We start from the raw sequence: 15,167 nt of genomic DNA, 5'->3' as shown, positions 1-15,167 counted from the left end.
TTACTGTGGTGACACACTCATAACTCCATATGTCAACAGAGTCATGTCACATTCATCACTCTCCTGCTGTGAGTTTCTCTTTTTAATAGAGTTACTGTTCTCATTCCCTCATTAGCCCCAGTCATTTCTAAGTTTTTCCTATTAGTATTAACCTCTTAAGCCCTATAGGGTGCTGGAAGGTGTAGTTCGCCTAGACAGACACACCCAAAATAAACCAAGAATAGCTCCACAACTACCAGGTCTATATGCATGATCTTAGTCTCTATGGATAGGTAAGACCTCAGAGAATTCATCTCCAGTGCCAGTAACATCATGACTGTTACTATGCCTGAGTAAATTGTGATGAACCAAAGGAAAAATGTACATTTTTATCCTCGCCTAAAGTGTTTTCTAGATTAGACAGTGAATAACACCATTATAGCAATTATATAATGATGCCATGCACAGAGATGCCACTGAATTCATTCAGCAACTCCTTGAATACAACTGTGCCAAAGCAGATATAAATAACACAAAGCACATAGACTCTATAACGCTATAATAAGGATAGGACCAGGCAGACTCTCCCATTTGGCCACTTGGATACCCAAAGTGTGCCAAATAGGTTTTCTACCTCTTGAAAGGGAATCTGGCTATAAAATACTACTGATATCCACTACAGGAGGCTATGTACACACAGTGGAGCCTTTGGTCATGACATTTATCCTGTGCATCATCATATTCTACCATTGTGCACAGTATAAAATCAATAAAAAGTCAACTAAATTGTATAATTTTGACTCCAAATGGAGTAGTTTTATTATGATAATGAAAAATGATTAAGTAAAACTCAGATAATAACAAATAAGATCAATAACAACACAAATAAGATAACAAAAAATAATCCAAAGTCAAGTAAGTACATTCAATATAAAAATGGTCAAAATATTATAAAGTAAAAATACAATTTCTCGTGCTTTGATTTTGTAACTAAAATATTGAAATCATTGCCAAACAATCATTGTTTCGACAAAATACACTTGGAGTGTTGTTTTAGTAGCGTTAAGGCCTCGTCTTTTAGAAACCATTTGGGTCCGTCGGGTAAAAGAGGTTAAAGTACCATCAGTGGATCTTAACACTACCCGTTGATGTTTCACATAAAAGCCTACCAGGAAAAGGAGGGATTATGTCCTGTGAGCTATTGCATTGCTTTTAATGTGAATTATCTGGGCAGCAAATGTTGATTTTATTGACAGTAGCTTAAAATTGACCAACAAAAAAAAAGTATAAAGCATTGAAATAAATGAGTGAATGAAAATTAGTTAAATAAAAGAAAGTACGAGTAGCAGAGTGGTATTACAGGACTCTGTAGTTGTACTGATGGAATTAGTGCTGTTAAAATGTACATTATACTGAATACATCAGGGAAACATGGAGAAGTTTGGAGTTTGGACCAAGAGCAAATCAAAACAAGAGCAGGAACAGAAAACAGGAAGAAGTGTTACTAACAAATGATCAAATATACCTACGTATAAAGGCCTATTTCAACTGAAGGCCCGGTTCTCTGCGTAGTTGGACTAAATAAAAGCCCCGACCACTATTTGACAATTTAGAATTTGACAAATTTATCCTGTTTACAAGAAGAAATCTCAACTCAAAATCCAACTTTTCATTATTCTGAGCCCCATCGGGACTACGGGTGTAAAAGTTGAGAACGACGGTGACACTTGACTGTTTGATGTGTCCTAAAGCTCCATAACGTGGACCTTGAATTTGAGTCAACTGCATCATTTCAATTTCCTTGAATGATTTGCTGTTCCAGAAATAATGTTCTAATTCATGTTTGATGTGAATTTCAAGTTTTACGAATGTACCCAAGGCTGAAATGTCAGCATTAGTGAGTACTATAACATGTTCAAAGACCGTGGCTAAACATTCCATATTTCATGGTAGTATTTACCACTTGCGATAACATCACAGACATACACCAAGGTCACTCTCATTTGTCTCTGGGTTTATCTTATTTCCTCAGATAAGGTACAAGATATGGTATCTGTCTTTTAGTTCAATCAGGTTCTGAATGCATTTGTTTGTTGTTGCATCTCCTATTTATATATTTCTTCGTCATGACATTGAATTTGATTTCTTCTTTCATCACTGATGGCGTTGGGATTTTCAGGATTACGGCTTCAGACAAAAAACACATCTGTTTATAGTAAAATAGCAAAAGCAGATCTCATAATAACCTCAGATTGCATCAGATATTCTGCATTCAACATCGACATGCTCAGTGTGCAATTACTCTCTGACTTATGATCCCGTGGAATAGATAGTGATAGATCCTGTGTGACATCAGCGACATGCCAACATCAGCCTTAATCCCAGCCGCTGTATCCACCCACTGCAGAAGCTCAACCCTGTGACACTGTGAGGTAAATCATTATAAAGCAACATGTGCTTGAAATTCAAATGTTATACAGTTATGTAGTGTAGTGGAAGTTAACATTAAGAATGAGGTTATCCTCGATTGTCTGTTCTTTCTCTCTTGACCATCTCACTATCTGGTCTCACTATCTGTTATTCAATTGTCAAGCAAATTTTAGGCTGCAGCATAGTTTCACTGTAGGCCATGCATGGCTGTAATCCAGTAAGAGGATGAGAAACGGAAACAAAACAAGTCGCCTTGGCCCATGTATGATAGAAAAATGGAGAGAGGTCTTCAGAAATTTGCTTCAATTGGACAACTTTTTAATTGTTCTCCAACAAGCTTTGGCCATGTTTCATGTTGTCTGGAGGAGAAGATGCTACGGGAATATCCAGGAAGACACCAACAGCAGAAACAGCTGATCGGTCATATGAGTAAAATGTTCGCTGCGTCAGAATTTATTTAATTAATTTAGACGTTTCGGTGTCCCATTTAGTGCAGCAACTCTTTTTCGACAAAACCAAAAGAAGTTTTATCAAATTTCGCCATTTCCATACAGCTTTTCTAATGGAATATTTTAAAATGCGTATAATAATATGTGAATGGAAACCGGGCTAATGGTCATTTATGTTCAACAACATGGACTGCAGACCTTAGATTTGGTTATTAAAGAATAGGCTAGTGTTCCATAGAAAAAAGTTAATTCCCGTAGACGCTTATCACCTCTGTATTGTTTGTTTAAAGAGACAACATTTCAGTCACAAGGACCAAATTCAATTGTATTAAAGAATAGTGACCATGAGATGTAGTGAGTGGGACGTTTACAGTGTAAAAATCAACTTGTCACGGCTCTCTGGTAAATATGTCACATTTCTAAATTACCTTAAACATCATCATCATCACTGCACTTATATTTCTTGTTTCTTATCGGCTCACATAAATGCATATATATATTTGTACATACCTGAAACGATTTCACCCACAAACTACTGGTATGAACTCACTGTTGTGAATGGCCATATACTCAAAGGTGGCGCAGCAAACAGCCTGCTGGCAAAGAGAGGGGGAACAAAGTGCACTTTCAGTCTTTCCTTGAGGGGCGTTCACGGTGTTGCACTCGTTTTCTACAAAAAGTCACGGAAGTAGATGTGTGGAGAATGAAAAATTGGATCTTGAGAGAAAAGTTTAAACGTTGCCTGCTTCCAACGCCGCCACACACCTGACCGATCTGCGTAAAGTGGGCAAGATTGTCTGTTTTGGAAAGTTACAAAAATTGTAACAGGACAGGCGTGAAGGGAGGGGGTTTCAGACAGTGTTTGATAATCCAATAAGCACTTTCGTTTGAAGCACACATACCTTTAGCCTTCCACATACTGATTTTGTTGTAGCATCCCAAAATCCCTAAATTACCTTTCAGCTCAGTATTTTGAAACTCAGCTCAGAACCGAGCACCCAGCCGAATGCTGAATGAATAAATGAATGAGCTGATGTCGGGGATAGCGTTTCAAAGTAGTGGAGCGAGAGGCTGAGGAACTGAAGATCTGAATGCAGGAGATGGTATTGTGTGGCACAGAGATAACCTTATAGCACATCTGGACACCTCTGTTCTCTCATCTCTTCATCTGTCAAAGACTCCCGGAACTGTTTGAGATGGAGGCTTATCACCTTATCCACCATCTGTATCTGAGTTTGTTACCTATGAGTTCATACCTTTGAGTAACCTTGACTCATAATACAGCAAATCTATATTCTGTCTTGACCGAATATCTCAATTTCATTCAGCATCTAAAAAAAGCTCAGATCTTTGTGTGATTACCTGTTGGTGTACAGTCGGTCAGGTGCACGTGGATGCAGATATACAACAACTGACAGGATGGTCTGCACCACAGCTGAAATATATACTCATCAATGAAGATGGGTCTGTTTTCTAAGCTTTGGCAATCATTAGTTACAACCCAACAGTACTTTACTCACCAGTTTAATTGCCGAGATCTGGCAAGAGGGCAAGCAAACCAAACAATCTGACAACCTGCAATTTAACCAACATTTTCTCTCAGTTATAACCCCCATTACATTATAAGATGTGCCCTAAATCGGGAATGTACTGCATATTATCACAGTTAATAAGAGAGACTCACACCTGAAGTCACCTGGAGGTGTAAAATTTAAGTTCTGTTTTAAAGGGACAGTTCAGGTGTCGATGTTGAAGCGGGGTTGTATAAGGTACTTATCTATAGTCGGTGTATTATCTACAGTAGATGACAGACGGCACGCCCTCAGCTTGAAGAAGCAGACGGGAGTTACCGCACGGATCCAAAGCAATGTTCTGCTGTAAGCGGGGCCGGCAGCAGAACACATTTTAGCCACCTAAAAGGAAGGCCCACCTAAAAAAAATCAATATCAGTTTAAGTGTACGCTATATTTGGAATATTTTCACCGCTTTACCTTGTCGTCAGACAGCCCTTTCTGACAGGGAACTGAATCTGTTGTATCCATCTATGCTCTCACCAAAACCACCAGACTCCATTGAGAAAAACTGTAATTTTACCTCGCAGAACGGAAGTCACACAATAACACAATCGTTTCAGATGTTCTTCATCTTCAGGCTGGTTTTGTGGATTTCAAGCTAGTTTTTTTTTCATTTTTTATAAAATGACCTGTGGTGACCTCTAGGATAATCACAGCCTCATGAAACTTTACAGCCACAAACTAGTGACCTAGAGCATTCAGAGGATGGATGGCTTTCCTAGCTAGCTTTACAATAAGGGGGTTTCTGAGCAGTTTACACAACAGAAGTGCTCGCCATCCAATCACTGAAAAATGCAATTCTTGCAGAAATCTCCAAATGTCAAAAGTTTCTGAAACCAAATCACAGCATGGCTTTTTCTATGGTGTTCCTCGAGGTCTTGGTGTCTTGATGTGGTATTTTGGAGGGATTATTGATCATTTTTTATCAATTATCGAGTGGTAAAAAATGGTTAAATTTGGCATCAAATCTGTAACAAATGGTATCAACTCAAAAAAAACTAACATCATAATGGTAGATTTAAAATATTCTGCTTAAACTGTTCAAACCTGTGACTGTGAGTCCCCAGATTTCAGCTACGATGTAGTATAATATCCAAAGGTATGATGACTAAAACTATAAAATATTATCCAGGTTGTAAAACCTCAATGTGGATTTCTGCACTGACACGCTGCACTTATTCAAGGTGAGAAAATGTGTGCTGCTGTGCAAATATTTTGATACCACTGGGCACCTTGTGGATATTGTCTCGGTGAAATGCTTGCTGGGAATGTTTAAGAAGCCCTAGCATTAGCTCCTGGCTATAGCATCTGTAAGTAGCGCTGCTACTGTATCATTAGGCTGCAGCCGCAGAAGCAGACTGAGCTAAGAAACCAACAAAGAAGAGGGTTTCCTCTGACACGGGCACAAACAAAACAAGGCTTCATTAGAACAGCTGAGGACATTCAAATTCTATAAAAGGCAAACTCTTTGTCTGAAATATTGATTTATCTGAAAGGATGCACATTGTATTTATTTACACTTCACACTCTCTCATTTATTGCTCCTAGCTGCTTCTTAGAAGTTGAAAGAATGAATCACTCTATTAGCATTTCCAGATGAATCATGTACTGGATATCAGCAAACAGCTGGAGCCGATCCCAGCTGACATTGGTCGAAGGCGGGGTACACCCTGGACAGGTCGCCAGCCTATCGCAGGACTGACACATAGAGACAGATGACCATTCACGCTCACATTCACACCTAGGGGCAATTTAGAGTCAACAGTTAACCTAACCTGCATGTCTTTGGACTGTGGGAGGAAACCGGAGAACCCGGAGAAAACCCACGCTAACACGGGGAGAACATGCAAACTCCACACAGAAGGGCCCCAAGCCGGATTGGAACCTGCGACCCTCTTGCTGTGACCTGGGACAGTGCTAACCGCTGCACCGCCGTGCCGCCCACCCACCCACACACGCAAAACAGATCATGGTTAGCTTGTAGTCTGCCCCAATTTGCAGTTTTCAGTATAGCTTCCACTGTCATCTGCTTTGTTCTGTTCGTGTGTTGACATGTTATGTTGAATGCACGGCCCCCCCTTTGGTATACTGTTTGTGTGCTTCGGTGATTGTGTGGCCCTTTCCAAAAGTGTCTGGTGAAATGTTTTTTTGAGTGCATCTCTTAAGCTTATAGACAGGCGGGAAGAGACCCTCCCCACTGTGGTCCATGCACACTCTATACGCAACGTTGCGTCAGCAGAGGCCTTGTTCTGTGGGGTGTCGTAGACATACGTACGGCAGCGCCATGGTCGATGCTTTGCCTGTTCATACGGATCTATCTCTTGGACATGTCGGGCTCCTTTTCAGGGTCTGTGCACGCTCTTATGCTCCTTGATGACCCAATGTGGTGTGCAGTCTTGACCCCTGCAGGGTTAGACCATGGCTTTACCCAGATCAGTTGCGAACTATCTGAGGTGGCTACGGCCCTCTACTTCTCCGCTGTGGCGGCCTAGGTTATAAAGAAGTAGGTAGGCTGCAGTGTCCCATCCTTAGCCAGGGGATGCTGTCACTCCTGCGCCGCTCGCTTAAGAGGGTGTGGGATGTCTAACAGCGGGGGGTCAGCACGCATTTGGATCGCCACGTCCTGATTGGCTGGCTATGTTTATGCAAAATTCAGTGGGTGAATGCGTGCTTGTGATTGGAGGAGAGTATTACCCATAGTGTCCAGTAGAGAGCTCCGCCTGTGCTTGTAGAACTAGGGTTACACTATCATAACCTTCATTCTGAAGGCCATTAAAGTCACAGACTTTGTTCTGCAGAACAAACTGCAAGGTGTTAGGCAATCCCTGTCATGATACTGTCATGTAAACACATCTGCGGCAGCAGTAAACGCACCGAGAAAGTGCGACATATATATTTATATATACAATGTATACGCTTCATTCAGTACCCACAAGCCTATTGTCAATGCATAACTAAAAAAGCTCCTTATTTATGACTTGCGGGGAAAGAAATTAGACTCAACATGAGCACAGTGAATCACTTATCATTTAGGAGGACCTATTGTCCTTATTTTCAGGTGCATACTTGTGTTTTGGGTTTCTTCTAGAACATGCTGATATGCTTTAATGTTCAAAAAAAGCTTTACTTTTTTAAAAACTTTTTTTTGTTTGTTTCGCCGTGGGTGGGTCTATATTGGAGTTGGTTGAAAGCCCTGTTTGTCACATATTGTTGCTAAAGGGTACCTCCGTGCGTCGGTTTCCGATGCCGAGGGGCCGCTTACCAAACGGTGGTATTTGACGAGTTAGGAGTGATAACGGGTTCTCATAGCAGCCCGTCGAGTCTCCTGTAACTCAACTCCAAAACCATTTTAAGTCATTTGTTTGATGATTCTTGGGTTTTTATTGTTGTAGTTTTGTCATTATTTTTTCAGTTATGGTAAAATTGTACTCAACAAACTCAAAAACACTTGATTTGAATGTGTTTTGTATGATATTATGCCATGTATTTATTTTGCATTTGTTTTATTTTGTGGCGTCTGAAACTTTAATGTACGTTTAAATGCTGCTGTCTTGGCCAGGTCCCTCTTGCAAAAGAGATTCTTAATGTCAATGAGTACTACCTGGTTAAATAAAGGTTAAAATAAAAAAATAAAAAATAAAAAAAAGTAACTGCTAAGATCTTGGAACACAATGATATCACAAAAAAGAAGCACTCACAGGAAAACTGTGAGCACACGACTGCACTAAGCACAGTAGGTCAAGCAGGAAACTGTAAAACTGTTGTGGATGTTAACGGACACTTTTACGGACAACTGAGAGTTTGGATTATCATTTTACTGTTCACCTTTATTTTCTATTCTAAATACGTTTGTCTGACCTGTTGGTTGGTGTCCAACCTATATGATCATGTGACTGCCCCTGCTTCTTGCCCCACCCCTTGACCTTAGAAATTGGCTGATATTATCCCAACAGCCCACAGTATTAACAACATAATGACCATTTAACTATTGTTAAAGCTTGATCCGATGGGTGGCAAAATGTTAAGTTTGCCCTGAGGGTAGCACACAGAAAAATTCATGTGATCATACATTCAAAAGGGTTCATCCTCTGGGGACAATGTCTATTCTCAGAGCAATATCAACATTTTGTGAGTAAAGGAAAGCTCAGGTGGTCATTAAAAAATGATGAAAAATGTATTGTCATGACTATTCAGAGCAGATTTTGGGATATCTTGCTCTGTACCAGTGTTAGACAGAGGAAGCCTGTCTGACAGCAATCTTCTCTTCTGTGTTTTTCAGGTGATGAGCATCCTAAGTAACCCCAGCGGCGTTTCCTCGCAGCAACAACACGACTTCTCCATCTCACCGCTCCACAGTGCCTTAGACTCCTCTCCATCCAACACCATCTCAGCCAGCTGCAGCCAGCGTTCGGCCGAGGCCTCCATTAAGACGGTGGACAGCCTTTCATCATCCCAGTCCTACTGCCCTCCCACATACAGCACCACCAGCTACAGCATGGACCCGGCTGTGGCTGCCGCCGGCTACCAGTACAGTCAGTACGGCCAGAGTGAGTCCTGAGTCCTGCTAGTTCAGACTAAACAAACAAAAGCAACATTTTCATATATAGAACATGTGTTTTAAAACTCTCTATCACTAACTCTAGCACAATTATATCAATTAGTAAATGATTAGTTGGTTAAATGTAGTTTAACTAAATTTATTTTTAAAAAATCCACATTTATTCACGGACAGTGGTTTGTTCCTCATCCCACCCTATATCAACAAGTGCATCCCGCATGCGCTGTCGCACGAAAAATACCAAATACCAAGTGTGCTAGCAGATCTTCGATGCACTGGGAATGACACACCGCTTTGCACCCTGCACCTTGGTTAATAAAAACAGCTCTGGGGCCAGATTTACTCCAACTTTTGTGCCTGTTTTTCAGGTGCCGATGTGACACATTCTGCCCAAAAACACATTTGTTAATTTTATCTTATTTTAATAGACGCCCCGAGCTGGAGTCAGAGTTTTTGCGACATTTGTGACAGAGTCTTGGGAGTTATTTTTAAGATGTTTTTTAAACTATAGTTACAGTGTGGTGGCTCGGTTAGATAGAATGGTTTGAAAGTTTCAGCAACATCCGTTGGTTAAAATATGAACGTACTGTAGGAAAACAGCAGATCTGAGATCAGTGTTCCTTTCTTTCAATTTTTCTGGCGGTGAAGCATTTTCTTAAAATGTATATATATAAATGTATATAAAATGTATATATATATCAGATATAACCAATATGATCGCTAACGTTGCAGCAGAAAGTCTCTCTCTCTCTCTCATCCTCTGTGATGTGACGTTGGTGGTTGGGCTGTGGCCCTCCACTCCCACCTCTCCCTCCTGCAGACAGATTTAGCAGTTTACTTCAGACATTTGACTCTTCTCTTGTTCTAATGCAGGGAGCTCCTGACAGATTAAAGTACATACTGTCAAAATAGCTGAGGCATGTGAGTGTGTGTGTGTGTGCGCACCTGTGTTTGTGCATGTGTGTTAGTGTGTGTTATCAGATAGGCTCAATCTTGGAGGCAAGAGGACTCTCAGTGTGACTGCTCAACAGGGATTTAAGGTATAAAGCTGGTTGACAGGAAAAACAGCTTCCTTTAGAGGGCCTCACTAAACCCTTGTGAAACACACGCACATACACACGCACACACACACACACACACACACACCGCTCCCCCACTTGCTGTCTGGGTGACTGGCATCTTGGCAGACAGACCTGCCCACCCATAGGTGCTCTTGGTTCTCTCATTCCTCAGCACAGAGTGACAGCTTCCTTTCTGTGCACGCTAGCATCCTAACTGACATGCCTTACTTATCTCCCCCCCGATAGCCACGACGCACACTCGTGCACACCCAAACACACCGTGTCACATCACATCTGCTGTCAGCCCTCCTCTCTCCTGCCCTATAAAAGAGAAGTTATCAACAGCTGAACCAGGGTGGGGCAAAACATCCACCACACAGACAGAAAAATACGCTGAGCATTAATGCCAGCTTTGCAAGAAAACACAGTTCTTCTTGTGTCTACCTGCCTCTCTGTCTTTCTGTCTGCAGAGCCAAACCGTTGGCTCCTTTTGTCTGTCTGTCAAACACGGTGTTATCTTGTCAGTCAATATGATTGGACGTAAACCAAACAATTCTGCAGCAGTACAATGCGTGTTCAAGTATGGTGGTATTCAATATTTGTCCTTCAACAAATCTCGTGCAGCGCCAAACCAACGATGAATATATCTACCAACAAGTATTGGTGTGTATCAAAGCCTGATACATCTGCTTCCTCTGTGCCAGAGAGCTCCATTGTTGTCCAAAAAATATAAAAAATACACCAATGTTCCTTCATTACCATGACCACATACACACACACACACACACATGAAATGTGAATTTTTTCCTGTTTTTGGAAATTACTGAGACTTTATATAAAACAACTACTATATATTTGTGACCCTTTTTCAAAGATTTATTTCTTCATTAAGACCCGGTGCTACAGACAGGAGAGGGATGTCAGAAAGTATTTTGGTAAGGACTAACACATCGGTCTTATCTATAACACTTAGTCTGTTGGTCTGTAGGATGATTCAGTCATTTAATATCACATATTATTGTATACCTGTGTGTATTCTGTCATACATGAACAAATTTAAAAAATGCAAGAGCCTCTAATCTTTTTAGCAGGGCCAGTCATTGTTTTGTGTCAGTTGGGAGTTTAACCAGTTGAATGCCAAGTATGGTATTGAAAACACACTCCATTTGACGGCAGCATACATGTGAGTGGAGCTAGTTGTGACGTCCATAAATGGGACTATTACTGGTAGGTGATGACCCTATACAAGCGTCATTCTACAACGACTAGGATCAGAAGATCAGAACTGTGGATGGAAATCAGTGGAAACTGCAAGTTAGCTGAACAAAGGTTCAAATCATTTCAGGGACATTGCACTTTAAGTTTACATTATAAAGATCAGTTCACCAGCCATCATGAGCTCTATACTCTGAAAACAGTTGTATAATGTCTCCTGTGGCTCTGGAGGAGCTCCGTCCAGTCTGAGAAAATAATCCTGATGACACCATAGTAATGTCATCAGGGTTATCTGAGTGGGGCTCAGAGACTTTATAACTGAAAGCCTGCATTACAAATTGGAGGTGAGGAATTTTAAAGATGTGGGTGTTTACCATGAAAAGATGCTATTGGTTGCATTATGGGAAATGTAGGATACAGAGTTTCTGAGGCTTAAGTGATTGAAAATAACGATTGTGATCCTCTACACAAAACAAGTTATGCTCGGGCCACACAGGGAACGTCAGCAGCGCTCGGCGGCTGCCTCGCTGAACTGCGTTTCTGCTGCTCCTGGGCTGCTGCTGCCAGCCCTTTGTTTCTACATAGAGTTTGCCTTTCATAATTTAATTTAATTTCATTATAAATGGAATTTCTATTTATTTTAGACAGAAAAAGGTTAAGAAACATTTGTAAATAATAATTATAATCCACCATTAAAACCTGCTACTTTATTTATTCATTTATCCTCAGAGATTGCAGACCTGCGCCAAGCTGCCCGAGTACGATTGCCCCCCCTCTCCGTGCAGCTTGCGCCATCATCCATGTGTATTTTGTTTATGTTGTCAGCTGTAAGCAGCGGAACATCGTAAAAGACTTCATTCAAACTGGACAGACACAAAATAAAACTCACCTAAACCATCCTCATTAGTCTTTCCAACAATCACCAAGTGTGCTTTGGTCGAACTCAACTGTAATTTCACCGAGCTTAATGGGAAAAAACGCAGAATCTACAGCCTCCACCCCCGGCTCTCTGTCTGTCCCTCTGTAGGCAGAAGGAAAGAGGCAAGGTGACGCGTCATGAACGCATCATCAGTTACACTGCGCATGTCCTAAAGCCTGTGGTGTTAATGCACAGTCTGAGCAGAGTTATTAAAAAAAAATTCCCGAAGCCGGATCATGATCCAGATCTCCTACAAAATCGAATGAATTGTTCATTGTGCCACACCCCACCCCTCCAAAACATTTTGGAGTAATCCTGCTAACAGACAAACAAACAGACAAACCAACAAACAAACCAACGCCGGTGAAAACATAACCTCCTTCCCAGGCCTTCGGCCTTGGCAGAGGTAATAACTCAGATGCCACTGTCTTACAGTTCCATGTTCTTCCTCATTTTCATTTCCTATGCAATGATACCGGGAGAAGAATCAATACAAATATTTCACTCAGTGTAAACAACATATAGCTTCAATGAAGAGATAGAACAACAGACAAATCCACAGGTATATATATATATATACACACATCATTAACTGTGTCTCCTGTCTCCGATCTTCTCCAGCAGCTGTGGATTACCTGGCAAAGAACGTCAGCCTGTCCAGTCAGCGCAGGATGAAGCTGGCCGACCACTCAGCTGTACTGGGACTGCTGCAGGTTGAGACTGGCCAGGCCTACTAGTACTCACCTGACATGCATGCAACACGACACCTGGTCACCAGCACAACCCGCATCTCCTGCTGCCATCCAATACAAATCTCCCAGAGACCATATGTGTGTGTGTGTGTGTGTGTGTGTGTGTGTGTGTGTCATACATTGACTATACAGTACATTGGGCTGATGTTTAGCTTTTTTATACTTTATTCCATTTTAGTGTTTCTCCAGGATTTAACGATTGAATGATGCAGCTGTCCAAGCTTTAAACATACCCCCATGGGACCAAACAAATCCACAAAAAAAGGATTTTCACTGTTTTTTTTATTTGTTGTTTATATTGCACTACATTTTGTACACAGCATTGGTGGAATCTAACTTTACTGGCTAACTATAAACTAGTGATATAAACAATTACTATGTGAACCGTCATTTTAGACTGGGTGTAACCTGTGACCTGCTATTTAAAATATATTTCACAAAAAAACAGCTCTTTCTTTGGGTCAGTAAACAACAAAATGATGCATTATAGTGATCCTGTAACGGTGCTTTCAGACTGAATGCCAAGCACCCATTTTTGTGTCAATCCACCACGGCACCCAGAGTGAATTCACATCCAATTTGCATCCATTGTGTCGTTGAATTGACATTAAATACAATTGTTCACGTCAAAAAAACTCCTCGCATTCAGTCTGAACGCACCTTAAGGGGTGCACAGTCCGGTTACACCGCTAAGTCACCGCCATGATCGCTAATTTTGAGTTTCGTTTATTGACATATATTTCTGGTTGTGATGTCAGACAACTGCACATGTGATTTGATTATGGCTCATGAATTCTACCTCAAATTCAAGTGTGTTGTACTTCTGACCGCACACTGCGTCACAGATGGGTGGTGAGAATTTAAACCACTGAAGGTCAGCAAAAAAAAAAAAAAAGATTTTGAGCTGCTGTCTTTAAAATATTGCAACCCAAATAGACGATTTGGTCCTGGCTGAGTTTTAAACATTTTTTTTTTTCACCTTGAATAAAATGCCGGGGCAACTCTAGATCATATTTTTTATGTGGAACTGGTCAACTTTATAGATACAGCACAAGATATTGGCAGCTTAAAAAGAAAAAAAGAAACGTGTCAGCCTTCAGGAACCCATGTGTGCATGTGTGTGTAAGTATGTGAGGGAGATAAACACCTCTGTAGCAGACTGATATGGACTAATTCAGCTATTCCTGAAGAGATGCAGTCCCTCTTATCAACAACAAGGCCTCCTGAAGAGCTTTGGCAATAGTTGGAGGTCAAACAAGCTCCTGACTGAGCAGCTGACATTCAGTGTGACTATCAATTTCCCCTTGGTAGTACAGCCGGACATTTCTCCAGGCAGCTTGGTACTAAACATTACAGTTCTTTTCTTCATTTTCATTTCTTTTTTATTCTAGTTCATTTAATGTTTACTTCTTGCATTTATCTATGAAAACAACCACTGGGGTGTACTATGACCAACATCAACTGTCCTGACGTAATCTTAACATAAGACATGGCTTTTGGTGAGTCAGTAGACTCAGTAGAGTCAAGATCTCCGCCAGGTGTGTCTGCAACGACCGCTGCTGTGATGAATGATGATTCAATTGAACCACAATTGCCCCCACGTCTAGACCGCAAGTGTATCGGACGCGTTTTTCACTCGCACTTCTCAACAGATGCGCTCTCATTTGAATCTATGCAGCTGTCTGCACCGGCTCTGTGCAGCTAAACTGCAGTTAACTGTGTAACGCATCACATTGACTGTTTAACACTTCCTCTGAACAGAAACTGTCAGTCGTTCTGTGTGTTTAGTTCCATTCGCTGTTAGCTCTATTAACCAAACACACGGCCAACAAGCTCTTTAAAGCTTTTAAACAAAAACATTTAAAAAACCTTACACCTTCTAAGACGGGCTTAATTGCTTGTTAACTCGTTGTAGAACACACAGAGTTAGAATTTGAAAATACGCTGGCTCTACACAGTTTTTCCACGCTTTCTCGTTTTCTGTTCACTGAGCAGCAGCTGAACGGCTCTTGTTCTTCGGAGGTAGACCATTAAATTAGGAAAATTAATTGACAAAATTCACCCAAAAATCCCCCCCCCCCAAAAAAATACCGCCCAGCGGTTGGCAACAGCTAACAGCTAACTAACTCTCCTCCTACCAATACGGTTCAGTTTGTCATTTACTAAGCGATAGTTATACATACATACGTATACATGTAATTGGGTTACCTAGGTGTGCAAATCAAGAGAG

General features: G+C 41.1%; 1 protein-coding gene across 11 annotated transcripts in view; it reads left to right on the top strand.

The window, feature by feature from the left end:
* LOC141772209 (paired box protein Pax-7-like) overlaps window positions 1–13,938 on the top strand; it is a 69,393-nt gene extending 55,455 nt beyond the window's left edge. For 9 of the 11 annotated variants that reach the window (XM_074642979.1, XM_074642977.1, XM_074642978.1 and 6 more), the window contains 2 exons: window positions 8,712–8,979; window positions 12,807–13,938. In XM_074642979.1, coding sequence (XP_074499080.1) covers window positions 8,712–8,979; window positions 12,807–12,922 — 384 coding nt within the window. In that variant the 3' untranslated portion in view covers window positions 12,923–13,938. Of the gene's footprint in view, window positions 1–8,711; window positions 8,980–10,925; window positions 10,987–12,806 lie in introns of all 11 variants that reach the window. The other 2 variants (XM_074642981.1, XM_074642972.1) reach the window with 2 other exon arrangements.
* Window positions 13,939–15,167: the final 1,229 nt, after the last annotated feature.

This window comes from Sebastes fasciatus, chromosome 8 (genome assembly GCF_043250625.1).
Source record: "Sebastes fasciatus isolate fSebFas1 chromosome 8, fSebFas1.pri, whole genome shotgun sequence".
NCBI classification, from domain to species: Eukaryota; Metazoa; Chordata; class Actinopteri; order Perciformes; family Sebastidae; genus Sebastes; species Sebastes fasciatus.
The sequence above is the reverse complement of the archived record's forward strand: the minus strand, read 5'-3'. Positions and strand labels throughout refer to the sequence as shown.